This window comes from Balaenoptera physalus, assembly GCF_965194825.1.
Source record: "Balaenoptera physalus genome assembly, chromosome: 10".
In the NCBI taxonomy this organism is placed as follows: domain Eukaryota; kingdom Metazoa; phylum Chordata; class Mammalia; order Artiodactyla; family Balaenopteridae; genus Balaenoptera; species Balaenoptera physalus.
This window is the reverse complement of record NC_138889.1, coordinates 102,977,676-102,993,417: the sequence shown is the minus strand read 5'-3', so window position 1 is coordinate 102,993,417 and position 15,742 is coordinate 102,977,676. Positions and strand designations below refer to the sequence as shown.

Sequence of the window (15,742 nt, the reverse complement as noted above, 5' to 3'; positions counted from 1 at the left end):
AGGGAGGCTCAAGAGGGAGGGGATATGGGGACATACGTACGCATATGACTGATTCACTTTGTTGTACAACAGAAACTAACACAGTATTGTGAAGCAATTATACTCCAATAAAGATCTAAAAAAAAAAAAAAGTAAACCCGAAAAAGAAAAAAAGAAAAGGAAAGTAGTATTTGGAGAATTAATGGAAAGAAACAAAGTATCACTGGTTGAAAACATTTTCATTGATATCCTAGCTTCCTTGATGCTATCATTAAATTTTTATTCGTAATTAAAAATAGCAATTTTTAATTACTTAATATTTATTCCTAGTTTTTTTCCATTTCCATGTGAATAAAAGTATTCCATATTATGTGCAAAAAAAAAAAAAAAGGAATAGTTTCTGGGAATTCCCTGGCAGTCCAGGGGTTAGGACCTGGTGCTTTCACTGCTGAGGACCTGGGTTCAATCCCTGGTCAGGGAACTAAGATACCACAAGCTACACAGCCAAAAATAATCACTATCGTCATCATCATCATCCCTTTCCCAGATTGTGTAAATGATGAGGGGAATAGCTCCCAATGCCCCCACCCCCGCTCTGCAATGCTCAGAGAGTCAAAAGGAAATAAGGGGGGCAATGGCGCTGTAAGCTCCCCGTTCTCTCACCAGTTCAGTAATAGAAAAATGTGCAACAAAACTGGCTTTCTGCTCTTATCTTCCAATGCCATGATCTAACCCAACAAACCATCGTATTTCCTCACCTCTAACTGACATCCAATCACATACTCATACAGGAGAGATGTCCCTACAACCTGTTCTTACTGTCAAGGCCTGGTCAGCACGGAGCTGCCCCTTCTGGGATCCATGGCAGGAGTGGGGGGCCTGCATGTTCTCTTACTCATTCTTTTTTTTTTTTTTAATCTCATTAATAGCTTTTTAATATGATTTTTTAAAATTTATTTATTTATTTTATTTATTTATTTTTGGCTGTGTTGGGTCTTTGTTGCTGCACGCGGACTTTTTCTAGTTGAGGCGAGCAGGGTCTACTCTTCGTTGCAGTGCGCGGGCTTCCCATTGCGGTGGCTTCTCTTGTTGCGGAGCATGGGCTGTAGGGCATGCAGGCTTCAGTAGTTGTGGCATGCGGGCTCAGTAGTTGTGGCTCACGGGCTCCAGAGCGCAGGCTCAGTAGTTGTGGCGCACGGGCTTAGTTGCTCCGCGGCATGTGGGATCTTCCCGGACCAGGACTCAAACCTTTGTCCCCTGCATTGGCAGACGGATTCTTAACCACTGCGCCAACAGGGAAGCCCTCTTACTCCTTCTTGATTCTCCTTTTAATGGCCCTTCATAGTTTCACCTAGTAAATCTTTTTTCACCTTTAAATAGTATAGGGATGTCCCTGGCAGTCCAGTGGTTAAGACTCTGCACTTCCACTGTAGGGGCATGGGTTCCATCCCTGGTTTGGGAACTAAGATCCCACATGCCACACAGTACAGCCAAAAAAAAAAAAAAAAGTATACAAAACAAACACTTAAACTTTAAAATGTTTTCTCATTATACTATCAAAAATCATTTTGGATACCCCCAATGGTTACCACATACCACATGTGGTAGGCTGAAAAATGGTCCCCCAAGTCCTAATCCCCAGAAACTGTATGTTCCTTTATATGGTAAAAGGGACTTTGCAGATGAGATAAGGGTCCTGAGATGAGGAGATTATCCTGGATTATGCAGTTGCCCCCACTGTTATCACAGATTATTTATAAGAAGGAGGAAGGAGGGTGGGAGAGAAAAATGTGACAACAGAAGGAGGGTGAGAGAGGGAGAGCTTGGGAGATGCTATGCTGCTGGCTTTGAAGATGGAGGATGAGGCCATAAGCCAAGGAATGGAAGCAACCTCTAGAAACTAAAAAAAAGGAAGAAAGCAGATTCTCGCCTAGTGCTTCCCTAAGGAACACAGTACTAGAACCCATTTTGGACTCTGACCTCCAGAACTATAAGAGAATAAATTTGTGTTGTTTTAACCCACTAAGTTTGTGGTAATTTGTTACAGTAGCAATAGTAAACTAATATACTACCATTCAGCACTTAACTCATACCTAATAAACTACCCCCATCCTGCTCAAGACACTTTATATAACAGATTCTCAACTTTTTACATAATAGACTCTAAAATATATTATTAGCTGTTGGAGGCTGTCATTGAAAGGACATGATCGGGACTCCCCTGGTGGTCCAGTGGTAAAGAATCCACCTTCCAATGCAGGGGATGAGGGTTCAATCCCTGGTCGGGGAACTAAGATCCCACATGCCGAGGGGAAACTAGCTCCATATGCTGCAACTACTGAGCTTGCGCACCTCAACAAGAGAGCCCGCCGCAAACTACAGAGCCCATGCGCCCTGGAGCCCACGCCACAACTAGAGAGAGAAAACCTGCACGCCACAATGAAAGATCCCGCATGCCTCAGCGAAGATCCCAAGGGCCACAACTAAGACCCGAGGCAGCCAAAAAAAAAAAGAAAGAAAGAAAAGATAGATAGATAGATAAATAAATAAATAAATAAATAAATAGGACATGATCATCCATGGAGCCATGAGCTGGACCCTGGCAACTGGACACTCCACACCCCCTCCTCTGTCCTTGTAATGTACACTTTGCCCACCATTCCCACAGTGGGAGCTATTTTCAAGGACAAGAGAGTAGGATGTTGTTGAGACCACCTGGACGGTATACGTGACTGGCCCTGTTCTGGGCTCCATATAAACTTTTAAGATTCTGGCAGGCGGGTAAGGAGACCTACTTGCTTGCGGCTGCCCAAGACAAGCCCGTGTGTAAGTTCTCTTGCTCTGTAGGTAATTCCTACCACCTACCAATCTGGAGTGGCTGCCTCTTTCTTCAGTCTCTCCTTGCCCTCTATGTATGGGGGGCCAGTTTGTGAACCAGCATGAGCACGGGCCATTTATTTATCTTGTTAATGACAGAACCGGCAGGATGTTAAGGCTGATTCAAAAGAGATATAAGAAACTATGAACTACAACTAGTGTGGAGAAGAATGCTGGAGTGGGCTTCCCCGGTGGTGCAGTGGTTAAAAATCCGCCTGCCAATGCAGGGGACACAGGTTCGAGCCCTGGTCCGGGAAGATCCCACATGCCGTGGAGCAGCTAGGCCCGTGCACCACAACTACTGAGCCTGTGCTCTAGAGCCCGCGAGCCACAACTACTGAAGCCCACACGCCTAGAGCCCGTGCTCCGCAACAAGAGAAGCCACCGCAATGAGAAGACTGAGCACCGCAACGAAGAGTAGCCCCCGCTCGCCACAACTAGAGAAAGCCCACACGCAGCAACAAAGACCCAACTCAGCCATAAATAAATAAATAAATAAATTTATTTATTTAAAAAAAAAAAAGAATGCTGAAGTAAGACTCAAATGTTAAATATCATACCAGTTAATATCCGGCAAGGCAATAAAACTGTCCCCTGTGGGATTATCTTTTCTATCAAAATGAAATCATCTCAACTGGACAAAATTAATTTGCAATTTAGCAATCTTCTACAAATTAACATCTAACGTCACTGAGTCTGGTACCTCACTAATAGTAAATACTAAGTCAAATAAAGTTGCCTCCCCTAGAACTTCAAATTATCCTGAAGCAGGCTCGTTAGACAACGTTCTTGTTATAACATAGAAAGGGCACACAAAAACCTTTTTTCCTTATTTCCCAGTTTTGTACAATTTTTCTAAACACACTTGTCCCACTTACCTATTAGTAAGTAATAAACTACTCCAAAATTCTGTGGTTTAAAACCACAACCATTTGATTATAATACCACAACCATTTGATTATGATACCACAACCATTTGATCATAATACCACAATGTTATGGGTCAGGTATCTGGGAAAGGCTCAGCTGAGTGATTCTCCTGCTCCCCATGGTGTTGAATGGGGTCACTCGATGACATTCAGTTGCTAGCTGAGCTGGTCTGGACAGCTTCATTCACGTGTCTGGTGGGGCTGGTAAGCTGGGTATAGCTGGACCCCTCTTCCTCTTCACGTAGCCTCAGGGCCTTTCCGTGTGACCTCTTCAGCAAGGTAACTGAACATCTTACACGGACTTACACCATCAATCTTCTTAAAGACCAGACACAGAACTGCCATAGCATCACCCACCCCGACCCCTACTCCATTGGTCAAAGCCATCATAATCCAGTCCAGATTCAAGGAATAATGGAAGTAGAACCCACCTCTTATTTATTTATTTTTATTTTTGGCTGTGTTGGGTCTTCGTTTCTGTGCGAGGGCTTTCTCCAGTTGCGGCAAGCGGGGGCCACTCTTCATCGTGGTGCGCGGGCCTCTCACTATCGTGGCCTCTCTTGTTGTGGAGCACAGGCTCCAGATGCGCAGGCTCAGTAATTGTGGCTCACGGGCCCAGTTGCTCCGCGGCATGTGGGATCTTCCCAGACCAGGGCTCGAACCCGTGTCCCCTGCATTGGCAGGCAGATTCTCAACCACTGCGCCACCAGGGAAGCCCCAGAACCCACCTCCTGATGAGAGAACAAAGAATTTGTAGCCTTGTTTAATCTACCACAAGTTTCGTCTTACACATTTTTATTTTCATTATATTGCTAATCCTTTTGTCTAAAGTCTGCTGCACCAAGAGTTCCCATAGCTTTCTGGGATGTCCGTCACAACTTTGTTGGCTACATGAGAAATGACCCTCTGGGCAGCCCACCACTCTTTTTCTCCCTCTCTGTAACCCTTTGCAAGCACTCATGGACAATATCTTAAAGCAGCGGTACGCACTTTAAGGTCCTAGAACCAACAGCATCAGCGTCACCTGGGAACTTGGCATAAATGCAATTCTCAGGTCCCACTTCAGACCTACTGAACCAGAAACTCCAGGGATGGGGTCCAGCAGTCTGTTATAACAAGCCCTCTTGGCGAGGCTGGGAACCACTGTTGCAGAGCTGTACGTTACTTAATGAAAATGAATACAACATCTGAAACTAGTCTCACAAGAAAGTACATTTTATGTTCTTTTACCATGATCTAAAAAAAAAGAAGCATGTATAGAATCTGTAAATACCACAGTGGATTATTTACAGCCTCTGGAGAAAGGACAGACAATGCCAAAGCACGGTGGCTTTCACTAACTGATGTTTTCTCTCAGCTGTGAAGAGCCTTTTCCGTATGCCCGGGCTCGCAGGAAAGACTTTTCTTCCACCCACTCAAGGGACACTCTCCAGAGGCCTTGTATCTTATTTCTACAGAATTACTTGTGAAAAGAATTTGTATGCTCTCCATCTTAATAATGGGACTATTACACAGCTCAAAAAAATACATTATTCACCTAAAGGGACTCTCATTAATCTCCTTCAAAGACAGTTGGTGCATGAGAAAAACAGGTAATTTTATTGATTGTCTATATGACACCTTGTTTTCTGTTTCCTTCTCTGCTCTGTATTCTTTCCTTATCTTTTCTTTAAAATTTTCCTATAGTTCATTTATATTCAAGCTTTCCTATTTTCTTATATAAACTGCTTTAGCTGTATCCTAAAAGTCTTTATATGTTAATAAGTTTATCATTCAGTTCTAAGTATTTTCTACTTCCCATTATGTTTTCTCAAGTAGTCCATTAATTAGAGGCATGGAATTTTTGTTTTTTTTTTTTTAATTTCTGATCTCTAACATAATGATCAGAAAACAGTATCTGCAACATCAGGAATCAGCAAACTCTTTGTGTAAAGGGCCAGACAGTAAATATTTCAGGCCTTGCTAGCCAAATGGCCTCCATTGTAAGTATACAACTCTGCCTTGGTTGCCCTAAAGCAACCAAAGACAATATGCAAATAAATGACGGTGGTTGTATTCCAACAAAACTTTACTTACAAAAACAGGCAGCTGGCCAGATCTGGCTGTGGGTCACAACTCGCCAACCCTTGGCCTACACGGCACCAATTCTTTGGTCATTGTGCTGTTACCTGTACTACAGGAAGTTTTGTAATGTTCCATGAATGCTTGAAAACTAATTATCATCTTATCCTTGGCCTGCTCCACTTTAAGCTTTAGGCCTGGCCCATGCAAACATTCGCTTTTGTAAAACCATCACAGTGATTAAGAGACTGGATTTTTGGAATCAGAGAGAACTGGTTGCCACTTTCCACTGGGTGGTTTAGGATAAATGAATTAACATCTCTAATCCTCAGGTTCCACATGTCTAGGGAAAATAACAGTACCTACCTCACAGGGTTGGCATAAGGCAGACTTCAGTCATTAGTAGAAGTAGTATTAGAATCATCACTGAACCACTACTCTGTGAGGCAGGTTTCATTAAACCCATTTTACAAAGAGATTAAGCCTCAGACGTGTTTAGATAACCTGCTCCACATCTGACAGCCAGTGACAAAGTACTGATTCCCACCCATAACTTCTAGTTCCAAATCCAAAGTTTCCACTACTCATACTCTGATTAATCAATCTGGTCATACTAACATGTAAGGAATTTATGCCACTCCTAGGCGAGGCTGTATTTTAAGACACCAGGAGAAAGGAGTTGAGAAACCCACTCCTTAATTCTTCGAATTAATTCTTTGTGGTCCAAGTTTAGTCCTTACGGGGAAAGAAAAAGTTCTCCAGGGCCGAAAGGGCATGCAAGGCGCTAGCGGAGGTATACCTCCCAAACAGACTTCTGGAAGCAAGCTGCCGAGGCTTACACCCAGGACAAACGTTTTTCTGGGCTTGATCCTCTAAGCAGGTGGTGTCACCCAGCGGCACACTCAGCCTCGATGACCTTGCTGCCCACAGCTGTGCTGCCCTTCTTGGCTCGCCCACTTCACCTGCCTGGAGCGCCTGGGACCTAAAAATACCTCCCTGGTGGAACCTCCCGGAACATGCATTCGGCTTTTTTTTTTTTAATCGCCCTCATCACTTTGAGACACATAAATCACAGCCCTGACCCGCTGTCGACTCAGCAGATGACGTGCCGCCGAAAGTGGCGACGAATTCAGCCCTTTTCAATGACCTGAACTTTTATTTTTTTCCCTAGACTCGGCGCATATTGTATGTCGTGAGGACTGCCAAGCAAAACCCGCGAAGACCGTGATGGACGCTGGCAAAACAGTCTAGAAATCTCCATTTCTCCCAGTCCAGGCTAATCCTGGGACTCTTCAAAGCCTTACCCTGTGACAATCACAAGGCTTTTCTCCGCCCCGTCGGTGACGGAAAACTCGTGACTCGAACCTGAGCGCCGGGCGGGCGCAGAGAAGCCAGGGGCGGAGCTACAAGTCCAGATCGCGAGGAAGCCCCCGACGGGCGGCGCGTGCGCAGTGTCTCGCCATGGGACCTCCTTCCCGCCGCGGAGACTAGGAAGCGGGACGCCAAATCTGTCCCCGCGCAGCCGCCGCCGCCGGGCGCCGAACGGGGCGGCCGCCCTCCCCGAGGCGCGCCTGCGCACGTTCCCACGCACGCTCCGGCGTACGGCGGCGGCCAGGGGTCGCGAGCCGGTGGAGGACCCGCGCGCGGAGGAGCGCGGAGAGTCAGCGCTTCTTCCCTCCCTCCCCCATTCCCCTCCCCGCTCCCTCCCCCCCCTCCCCAAGAATGTTCCGCTACGAGGTGAGTTGTTGCGACCGGAAGTGACCCCTCCCTCCCTCCCTCCGTCCCGCACGCGCCCCTCTTTCTCTCTCACCCCCCGCGCGTCTGTCCAGCGCTCCTGGGGGGAGGGGGCGGGCGGCGGGACCCGCGGGACCGAGCGGAGTGCGTCGGGTCTGGGGTCGCGGGTTTAATCCGAGGGCTGTGAGCTGGCTTCGGGGGGCGGGACTGTCCTATCAGTTGCCACCGAGGAGAGCTGATCTCTGTTTTGGGGTGGGGAGGGCCCCTTACGTGCCTTAACCAGACCACTCCCCCACCCCCGGAGGAGCGAGGAGTAGAGAGCGTTGCACCCACCCTCGGTGGCTCTTGAGGAAGCGTCACTCGAGAAAGCCCAGAGACGCGTTTCCCGCCCTGGACCCGGAACCATCTCCCCTCCAATTACTTATACACACCCCCTTACAAACCGGCGACCGTCAGGTCCCGGGGGCGTGGACTCGCCCTTTGACTGGGGCCGAAGACCGTTTACTAAAGAGGACTCCGAGTTGGGAAGGGGCGTGTCCAGCAGAAGTTCCTTCTGGGAGAGTGGATGGGGACGTGGGTTTGGTGACGGTCCGGGTATGTAGCAACAGTCGAGAGCCCTGACAGTGTCACTGGTTCGCTCTATGACCTTTAGCGACTCCTAATCATTGGACAGGGTTTCTGGATTTGTAGAACCAAAGGGTTGGTTTAGATGACCCCTAAGAGTCTTTCCAATGTAAAAAGCAGTGATTTGGTTAAGTAGATCTTTGTGATTTGGGAGTGCTTCTGGAAGTTGCCTGTGATGGGGAGGCAGTTGCATGCTTGCTTTGTGTAAGTTTGGGAGACTTAAGATGGGTAGGATGGCCCTTTGACCTAACCTTTCATTTGGGAACAGCCTGGCTAAGAGGTAGCCAGTCAGGGTGTATCAGAAATGTGACTGCAGAGAGAGTGTGGAATTCCGATCCTGAGTCTTTGAAAACTGGGGACACATATACTTGGTATTTGATAGGAATGGTTCAAGATCAAACTGCCTTTATGTAAACATGGAGAGAGATGATGAGATGCAGTAGGCAAAGTTTCCAGAAGAAAAGAAAACTTGGAAAATAAATCAGTTGAAAACTGAAATGGGGGTGGGGGGGGTATGTTTAAGATAGTACACGCCTAAGTTGTTAAACTGGTGATATCTAGCATTGTTTAGCAATACCCAATGTTTGCCTAAATCTTTGCCTCATTTGATCCTCACAACAACTTTCTGAGGTAGGTGGTATTCTCCCTGCATTACCACTTAAGAGATTGTGGCTTAGAGGCTAACACAACCTGAGACAAAATAGATGCTCAGGGGGTATTCATGAATTAATCAGAAAGGATGTGACTTGCCCAAGTTGGTATCACTTGTAAGAGTAGAGACACAACTTAAACCTGTCACATCACAGCTTTTCAAAAGTCCACTTAATTGTGATTGAACACTTAGCTTTCTCATTTATCACCAGAGTTTGGGCCTGTAGGAAAACAGAAGGGGAAAAGGAAAATGAAGAGAAAGCTTTAAAAGGGAATAATAAAATAGTTGAAAAGGTGACATGAATATGGGGAAGATGAGAATTTCATTGGAAAATATGGGTAGAACTCAAGCAAAATAATAAAGTGTTCATTTTCAGTTGTCATTATTATTGTAACCAGTGATGGAAAGGAAGTTGGCAGGCCTCATTTCTTGGTTGCATGAGGAAATGCTATTATTAGATTCCTGATAAATAGAGAAATGGAAGTTTGGGGGAAGAGGTTAAATAAGGAATAGGAACGAGAAACTGAAAGAAAAGGTACTGAAGTCTTCCAGTGTCAGGGAAATTGGGGGATAGAAAAAATGCCATCTGCACAAAAAGTCATAATGAAGCTATTGTGTTGATCGGGAAGATAAAAACATTTTTTTAGAACGAGGTTGTGAACTTCATGAATAGCTGATCTCTTTTTTCTCTTTTTTTAGTCTTTGGAGGATTGTCCTCTGGATGAAGATGAAGATGCGTTTCAGGGCCTGGGAGAGGAAGATGAAGAGATTGATCAATTCAATGATGATACATTTGGGTCAGGTGCAGTTGGTAAGTGACGTCTTTCTTTTATAATGTCATCTTGGTCTCTTGCTGTTTTCACATGCTCTCTTTTATAAGTACTTTTGTCTAAGTAGGCGTAACCTCATTCACAAAGTTGGCAAACTGTTCTGTTCTTCACTCCAAGCATCTACCCTCCTCCTCTGGGCTTCCTTTTTGCCTCACTTATAAAACCAGGTGTTTTCTAAGCCCTGTCCCTTCCAGCTTTATGATCTATGGCTCTAAGTTGACACTATAAGGAATTCAGATGATTAAAGAAGTGGACATTTTACAAAGGTTTAAAATAATCCTAGAAGAAGGAAATTTTTATTTGTGGAACATGGAACTTAAGGAAAACTAGTGGACTAGGAGAAAACTCAGATTCAGGTGTATATGTTTTAAAATTCAGTTGATCAATAATATATTGCATGACCCTGCTATTGCCCTATAGTATATTCAATAAATAAAGCTTTTCATTCCAAGAATTTTGGTGATAGAAAGTCTTCATAAGTTAGAAAAGTGTTGTGCACAGATGAAATTTTCTCATCCTTGGGTATAGATAAATATTCCTGGTGTTGGAAGTGGTTAAAAAATTAAAGAGCCAAACTAAACTAGAGGCCACAGTTGTAATTACTGAGATGAAAGGTTTAGGGAGCAAGCTTACATAATAAAGTTTGAGAGTTAGAGATCCTGGAACAAGTATACTAATAAGTTAAAATTGAACTGTACTTTGGAAAGATGAATAGGTAAGGGAAGTCCCTGGCGGTCCAGTGGTTAGGACTCTTCGCTCTCACTGCCAAGGGCCCGGGTTCATCCCTGGTTGGGGAACTAAGATCCCGCATACCCCGTGCAGCCAAAAAAAAAAAAAAAAAAAGAATACGTAAGGCCAGAAACTATAAAACTCTTAGAGGAAAACATAGGCAGAACACTCTATGACATACATCACAGCAAGATCCTTTTTGACCCATCTCCTAGAGAAATGGAAATAAAAACAAAAATAAACAAATGGGACCTAATGAAACTTAAAAGCTTTGCACAGCAAAGGAAACCATAAACAAGACAAAAAGACAACCCTCAGAATGGGAGAAAATATTTGCAAATGAAGCAACTGACAAAGGATTAATCTCCAAAATATACAAGCAGCTCACGCAGCTCAATAGCAAAAAAACAAACAACCCAATCCAAAAATGGGCAGAAGACCTAAACAGACATTTCTCCAAAGAAGACATACAGATTGCCAAGAAACACATGAAAGGATGCTCAACATCACTAATCATTAGAGAAATACAAATCAAAACCACAATGAGGTATCACCTCACACTGGTCAGAATGGCCATCATCAAAAAATCTACAATTAAATGCCGGAGAGGGTGTGGAGAAAAGGGAACACTCTTGCACTGCTGGTGGGAATGTAAATTGATACAGCCACTATGGAGAGCAGTATGGAGGTTCCTTAAAAATCTAAAAATAGAACTACCATATGACCCAGCAATCCCACTACTGGGCATATACTCTGAGAAAACCATAATTCAAAAAGAGTACCACAGTGTTCATTGCAGCTCTGTTTACAATAGCCAGGACATGGAAGCAACCTAAGTGTCCATCGACAGATGAATGGATAAAGAACATGTGGCACATATATACAATGGACTATTACTCAGCCATAAAAAGAAATGAAATTGAGTTATTTGTAGTGAGGTGGATGGACCTAGAGACTCATACAGAGTGAAGTAAGTCAGAAAGAGAAAAACAAATACCGTATGCTAACACATATATATGGAATCTAAAAAAAAAAATCATAGTTCTAAAGAACCTAGGGGCAGGACAGGAATAATAAACGCAGACGTAGGGAATGAACTTGACACAGGGAAGGGGAAGTTGGGATGAAGTGAGAGAGGGGCATGGACATATATACACTACCAAATGTAAAACCAATGGCTAGTGGGAAGCAGCCACATAGCACAGGGAGATCAGCTTGGTGCTTTGTGACCACCTAGAGGGGTGGGGTAGGGAGGGTGGGAGAGACACGCAAGAGGGAGGAGATATGGGGAAATATGTTTATGTATAGCTGATTCACTTTGTTATACAGCAGAAACTAACATATCATTGTAAAGCAATTATACTCCAATAAAGATGTTAAGAAAAAAACCAAAACATTGTATAGAGGTAACATTTTAACCACAATTCTGTCAGTATTGTGGTTTTTTGTTTTAGTATGTTTTAAAATCATTTCTGTAATTGCTTTAAAATATTATCTCGTAGTTTTAATTTTGTCCATTCCATTTCAATAAGATTTGACAAACACATTTGAAGAAAAAAAAAGATGAATAGGTAAGAGTCCATGCAACTCTCTTTGCTTTGACTGTTGGTGTTGAAAAGCAGCAATGACCACATTTATGTTGGGATGTGTGAATATGTGGGATTTCAAATATTCAAGTTAAGTAATAAGAGGAAATTTATCAGTAGTGGGTAACCCCAAAATGTTCAATATCAAAAACAAATAAGAGGTCTTAAAAATGTTGTATTAGGACTTCCCTGGTGGTGCAGGGGTTAAGAATCCACCTGCCAATGCAGGGGACATGGGATCAATCCCTGGTTGGGGAAGATCCCACATGCCGGTGAGCAGCTAAGCCCGTGCGCCACAACTACTGAGCCTGCACTCTAGAGCCTGCGTGCCACAACTACTGAAGCTTGCCCGCCTAGAGCCCGTGCTCCGCAGCAAGAGAAGCCACCGCAGTGAGAAGCCCGCGCACCGCAACAAAGAGTAACCCCTGCTCGCCTCTACTAGAGGAAGCCCGCGTGCAGCAACAAAGACCAAACGCAGCCAAAAATAAAATAAAATAGTTGTATGGGTTACTGGTTTTGCACTGACCTAAACAGCTTAAGTTTATTTAAGCTTAGACTGAGTTGAATGAACCGGCAAAAATGAAAGAGCATACTATTTTCAATCAGGGTTTACAAAATTCCTTGGAGAGCTAAAACTGCTGCTGTTGGAAGCAGCAAGAGAAGCATTTAAGGTAGAAGCTAGGCTTATTACAGAAGGGAACCAAAGACCTTTTGGATTACAGCCATAGTTTAGGGGATGAGATTGTCCAAGAGGATGACGTGATCTCAGATGCTGTTCTCTCTCCATGGAGATCACAGGGAAAGGGACATAGAACAGAATGACGAAAGCAGGGAACTGATGTGAATTGCAAATTATATTTGAAACTTTAGTAAAAACCTATAGAATACAATAGAAGCTACAAACAGTGTGTGCTTGTTTCTGGAACTCTTTTTCTCTTAAAATATTGTACTGAATGTTACCATTTTTTAGCAAATTCATCTGTATTAAAATGAAATTTATTAAAATGAAGTATGTTGAGGTTAGCCAGCATAGTAAATGTCCTCAGTTTTTAACCTGGACAGAAGAGGAATAGTTTTGCCTTCTCATTGACTTCCAGAGTGCTAGTCTTTTTTTCTGAGTTTTCTATGTTTCTCACAAGATGAGGAAAGTATTGCCTTAAAAGAATTTTAGTGTGTGCAGAACTGCATTTTATGTGGTGGAAAATGAAAAAGCCCCTGGGGTTACACAGTAACGGAACAGGTGATAAAAAGTAAAGGCAGTGAAGTAGCATATGGTTAGCCCATTTTGTACCCTGAGGCACAAGGATGATTAAGGACTTCTTGGTCAACAAAGTTTATAATGGAGAAAAGATTTCCCAGTGTGAGCCCTTTCCATTGAGAGTATAATATGCTTGAATTGTGAAGTTAAAACCTTAGTTCCTCATCTTGATATAAATACTATACGGGTTTATAAAAAGAAAATTGCTTTCTAAGTCGACCTGTGACTTGTTTAATATACTTCTAAAGGTGGATATACAGCTGGTGTAGAGAATTTAAACCAGGAGGTAAAATGTCAGACCTATGACATACATTTTGGTTTGTTGGTTTTTAACTCAAGGAGTATCTTGAGTAATACCTGTTAGTACAGTAGTTATTTTAAGTCACTGGCTACAGATGCTCTGATGTCACCTTTCCTTAAGAAACTAGTCACTGTCTAATGCATGGAAAAATGTTTGCATCATCTTTGAGCAATAAATGGGCCACAATAATCTCAACTCGTTCTCTAAAAATAAAAGCTTACACTTAAAAGGTGCTTATTACATGCTAGGGACCGTTCTAAGTGTTTCACGTATATTGTTAATCCTCATAGCAACCTTGCAAGGTAGGTACTATTATTATCCTCATGTTAACAAATGAAGAAGGAAAATGCCAGAGATGTTAAGTAACTATAAATACAATCAATGTAAGCTACCAGTTATGTTTTAACAGTCTTTGGGGGCTCTTTGGGGATCTCCTGCCTCCACATGGAAGGGCTCCCCATTCTTTCTACTTCCTTTTTATTGATAGCTGCTGAAATCTTTAGGGACTGAGATTGCTCTACAATTAAATCACCTCTACTTCCTGTTCATTTTGTTTTTATTCAAAAACAAATATCCCTGAGACAGACTTGAGGGGAATTACCACAACAAGCATACATTTATAAAAGCAACCAGGAATTCAGTAACCCACATCAGGGTATAGGTTAATTAGTTGAAGGAAAACAGTTACCTCTTTCCCTTCATTTCTCTGTTATTTTTTTCCCCTACCCTTTATCATTTTGACCAATGTGGGTTGAGGTCAAGCATTGGCATAACTAAGTATGTTTCTAGGTCATTTGAAAAAGATACAGAGTGAAGTATCCTTTTATACTAAGGACCTGTGATCTCTGACACACTGTTTCAGATGATTTTTCACAAGAGCAAGAAATACCTAAAATGAACATGATGGTGTTCTGTGTGGCATAGGTTTCTTTGCTTACATGTTTGAAAAAGTAACAATTCACAGCAGAGCTTTTCTCACAGAATATGGCTACTTAACCAGCATTTTTTAAATTAATTATTAAGGACAAATAGATTATCATCTTTGGTGGGGCCTAGTAAAGTTAGTAAATAGGATTATGAGAAGTGAATGAAAGCAATGCAAATTAGAACTCTTTTGCATTAGAATCAATCTTAACAAATCAGTTTCTTAAATTTGGGAAATGTTTAAAAAAATCCCTTAATTCAGGATTATAGACTCCCTTTTTTTTTTCTGGCATTGTTGAGTCAGTAAAATTGCAAAAAGCAGTTAGTCCTTCAAAACATGCTTAGCTTACTCTTCCTTAGCAAAGATGATACAAATATTAATATCACAATGGATTTTTAATTACACTGTTCTTTAAGCATATTTTTTAAATAACTGATAACTTAAATTAGTGCTGTAATTTTCATCTAAAGTAGACTTTTCCCTTTACCACAAGTAGTACATTCACATCTACCACAGTGCTCAAAGACTAGACAGTGGTTCTGATCATACAAATTATAAATTTGGGAGTGTCACTTACCTCGTTTTTTTTGTTTTTTGGCCGTGGCATGTGGGATCTTAGTTCCCTGACCAGGGACCAAACCCGTGCCCCCTGCATTGGGAGCATGGAGTCTTAACCACTGGACCGCCAGGGAAATCCCTTACCTTGTTTTTTTTTTGGATCACCAGTGTTATATGATACATTGTTATGTAATAAATGTAGCAATTTTAAATGTTTATGATCTGACCCTGAAAGGGACTTAGGCTACTTAAATTTGTTATACACCTGAAACTAATGTAATGTTGCACGTCAACTATACTTCAATAAAAAAATTAAAAATTGCAAATAATCCAAATTTCCATCAGTAAGGGATAAGTTAAATTAGTTTATTAGTAGAGTAGAATCTTATATAGGTATGAAAAAGAATGAGATGATATTATCAGTAGTTATGTGTTCCCACTTTAAAAAATTTAACATTCCTGAAGAATTATGGGGAACTTTTACTTTCTAAGTTACATATTTGTGTAATGTTTAAATTTTTTTAACAAACATGTATTTTAACAAGTTGCATATGAGCCCCTCAGAAAGTCTAAATCTTTTTTTTAAGTGGCTACCATTAATTACACCCTTAGTATATACGAGGCACTTTTTTTTTTTCTTGTCATGGTGCTTCCACTTTTTCCTTCTCCTTTCTTTAAATGAGGTATATAGAAAAATTA

The 15,742-nt window shown here is 42.3% G+C and overlaps 1 protein-coding gene and 1 pseudogene across 3 annotated transcripts in view; both read left to right on the top strand.

Annotated features, from left to right (window-relative positions):
- LOC309667567 (olfactory receptor 10V1-like) overlaps positions 1–15,742 on the top strand; it is a 104,477-nt pseudogene that overhangs the window by 14,378 nt on the left and 74,357 nt on the right. The window lies entirely within an intron of this gene.
- PATL1 (PAT1 homolog 1, processing body mRNA decay factor) overlaps positions 7,421–15,742 on the top strand; it is a 42,202-nt gene continuing 33,880 nt past the window's right edge. For both annotated transcript variants that reach the window (XM_082476094.1, XM_082476093.1), the window contains exons 1-2: positions 7,421–7,583; positions 9,556–9,667. In XM_082476094.1, the coding sequence (XP_082332220.1) occupies positions 7,569–7,583; positions 9,556–9,667 (127 nt within the window). In that variant the 5' untranslated portion in view covers positions 7,421–7,568. The remainder of the gene's footprint in view (positions 7,584–9,555; positions 9,668–15,742) is intronic.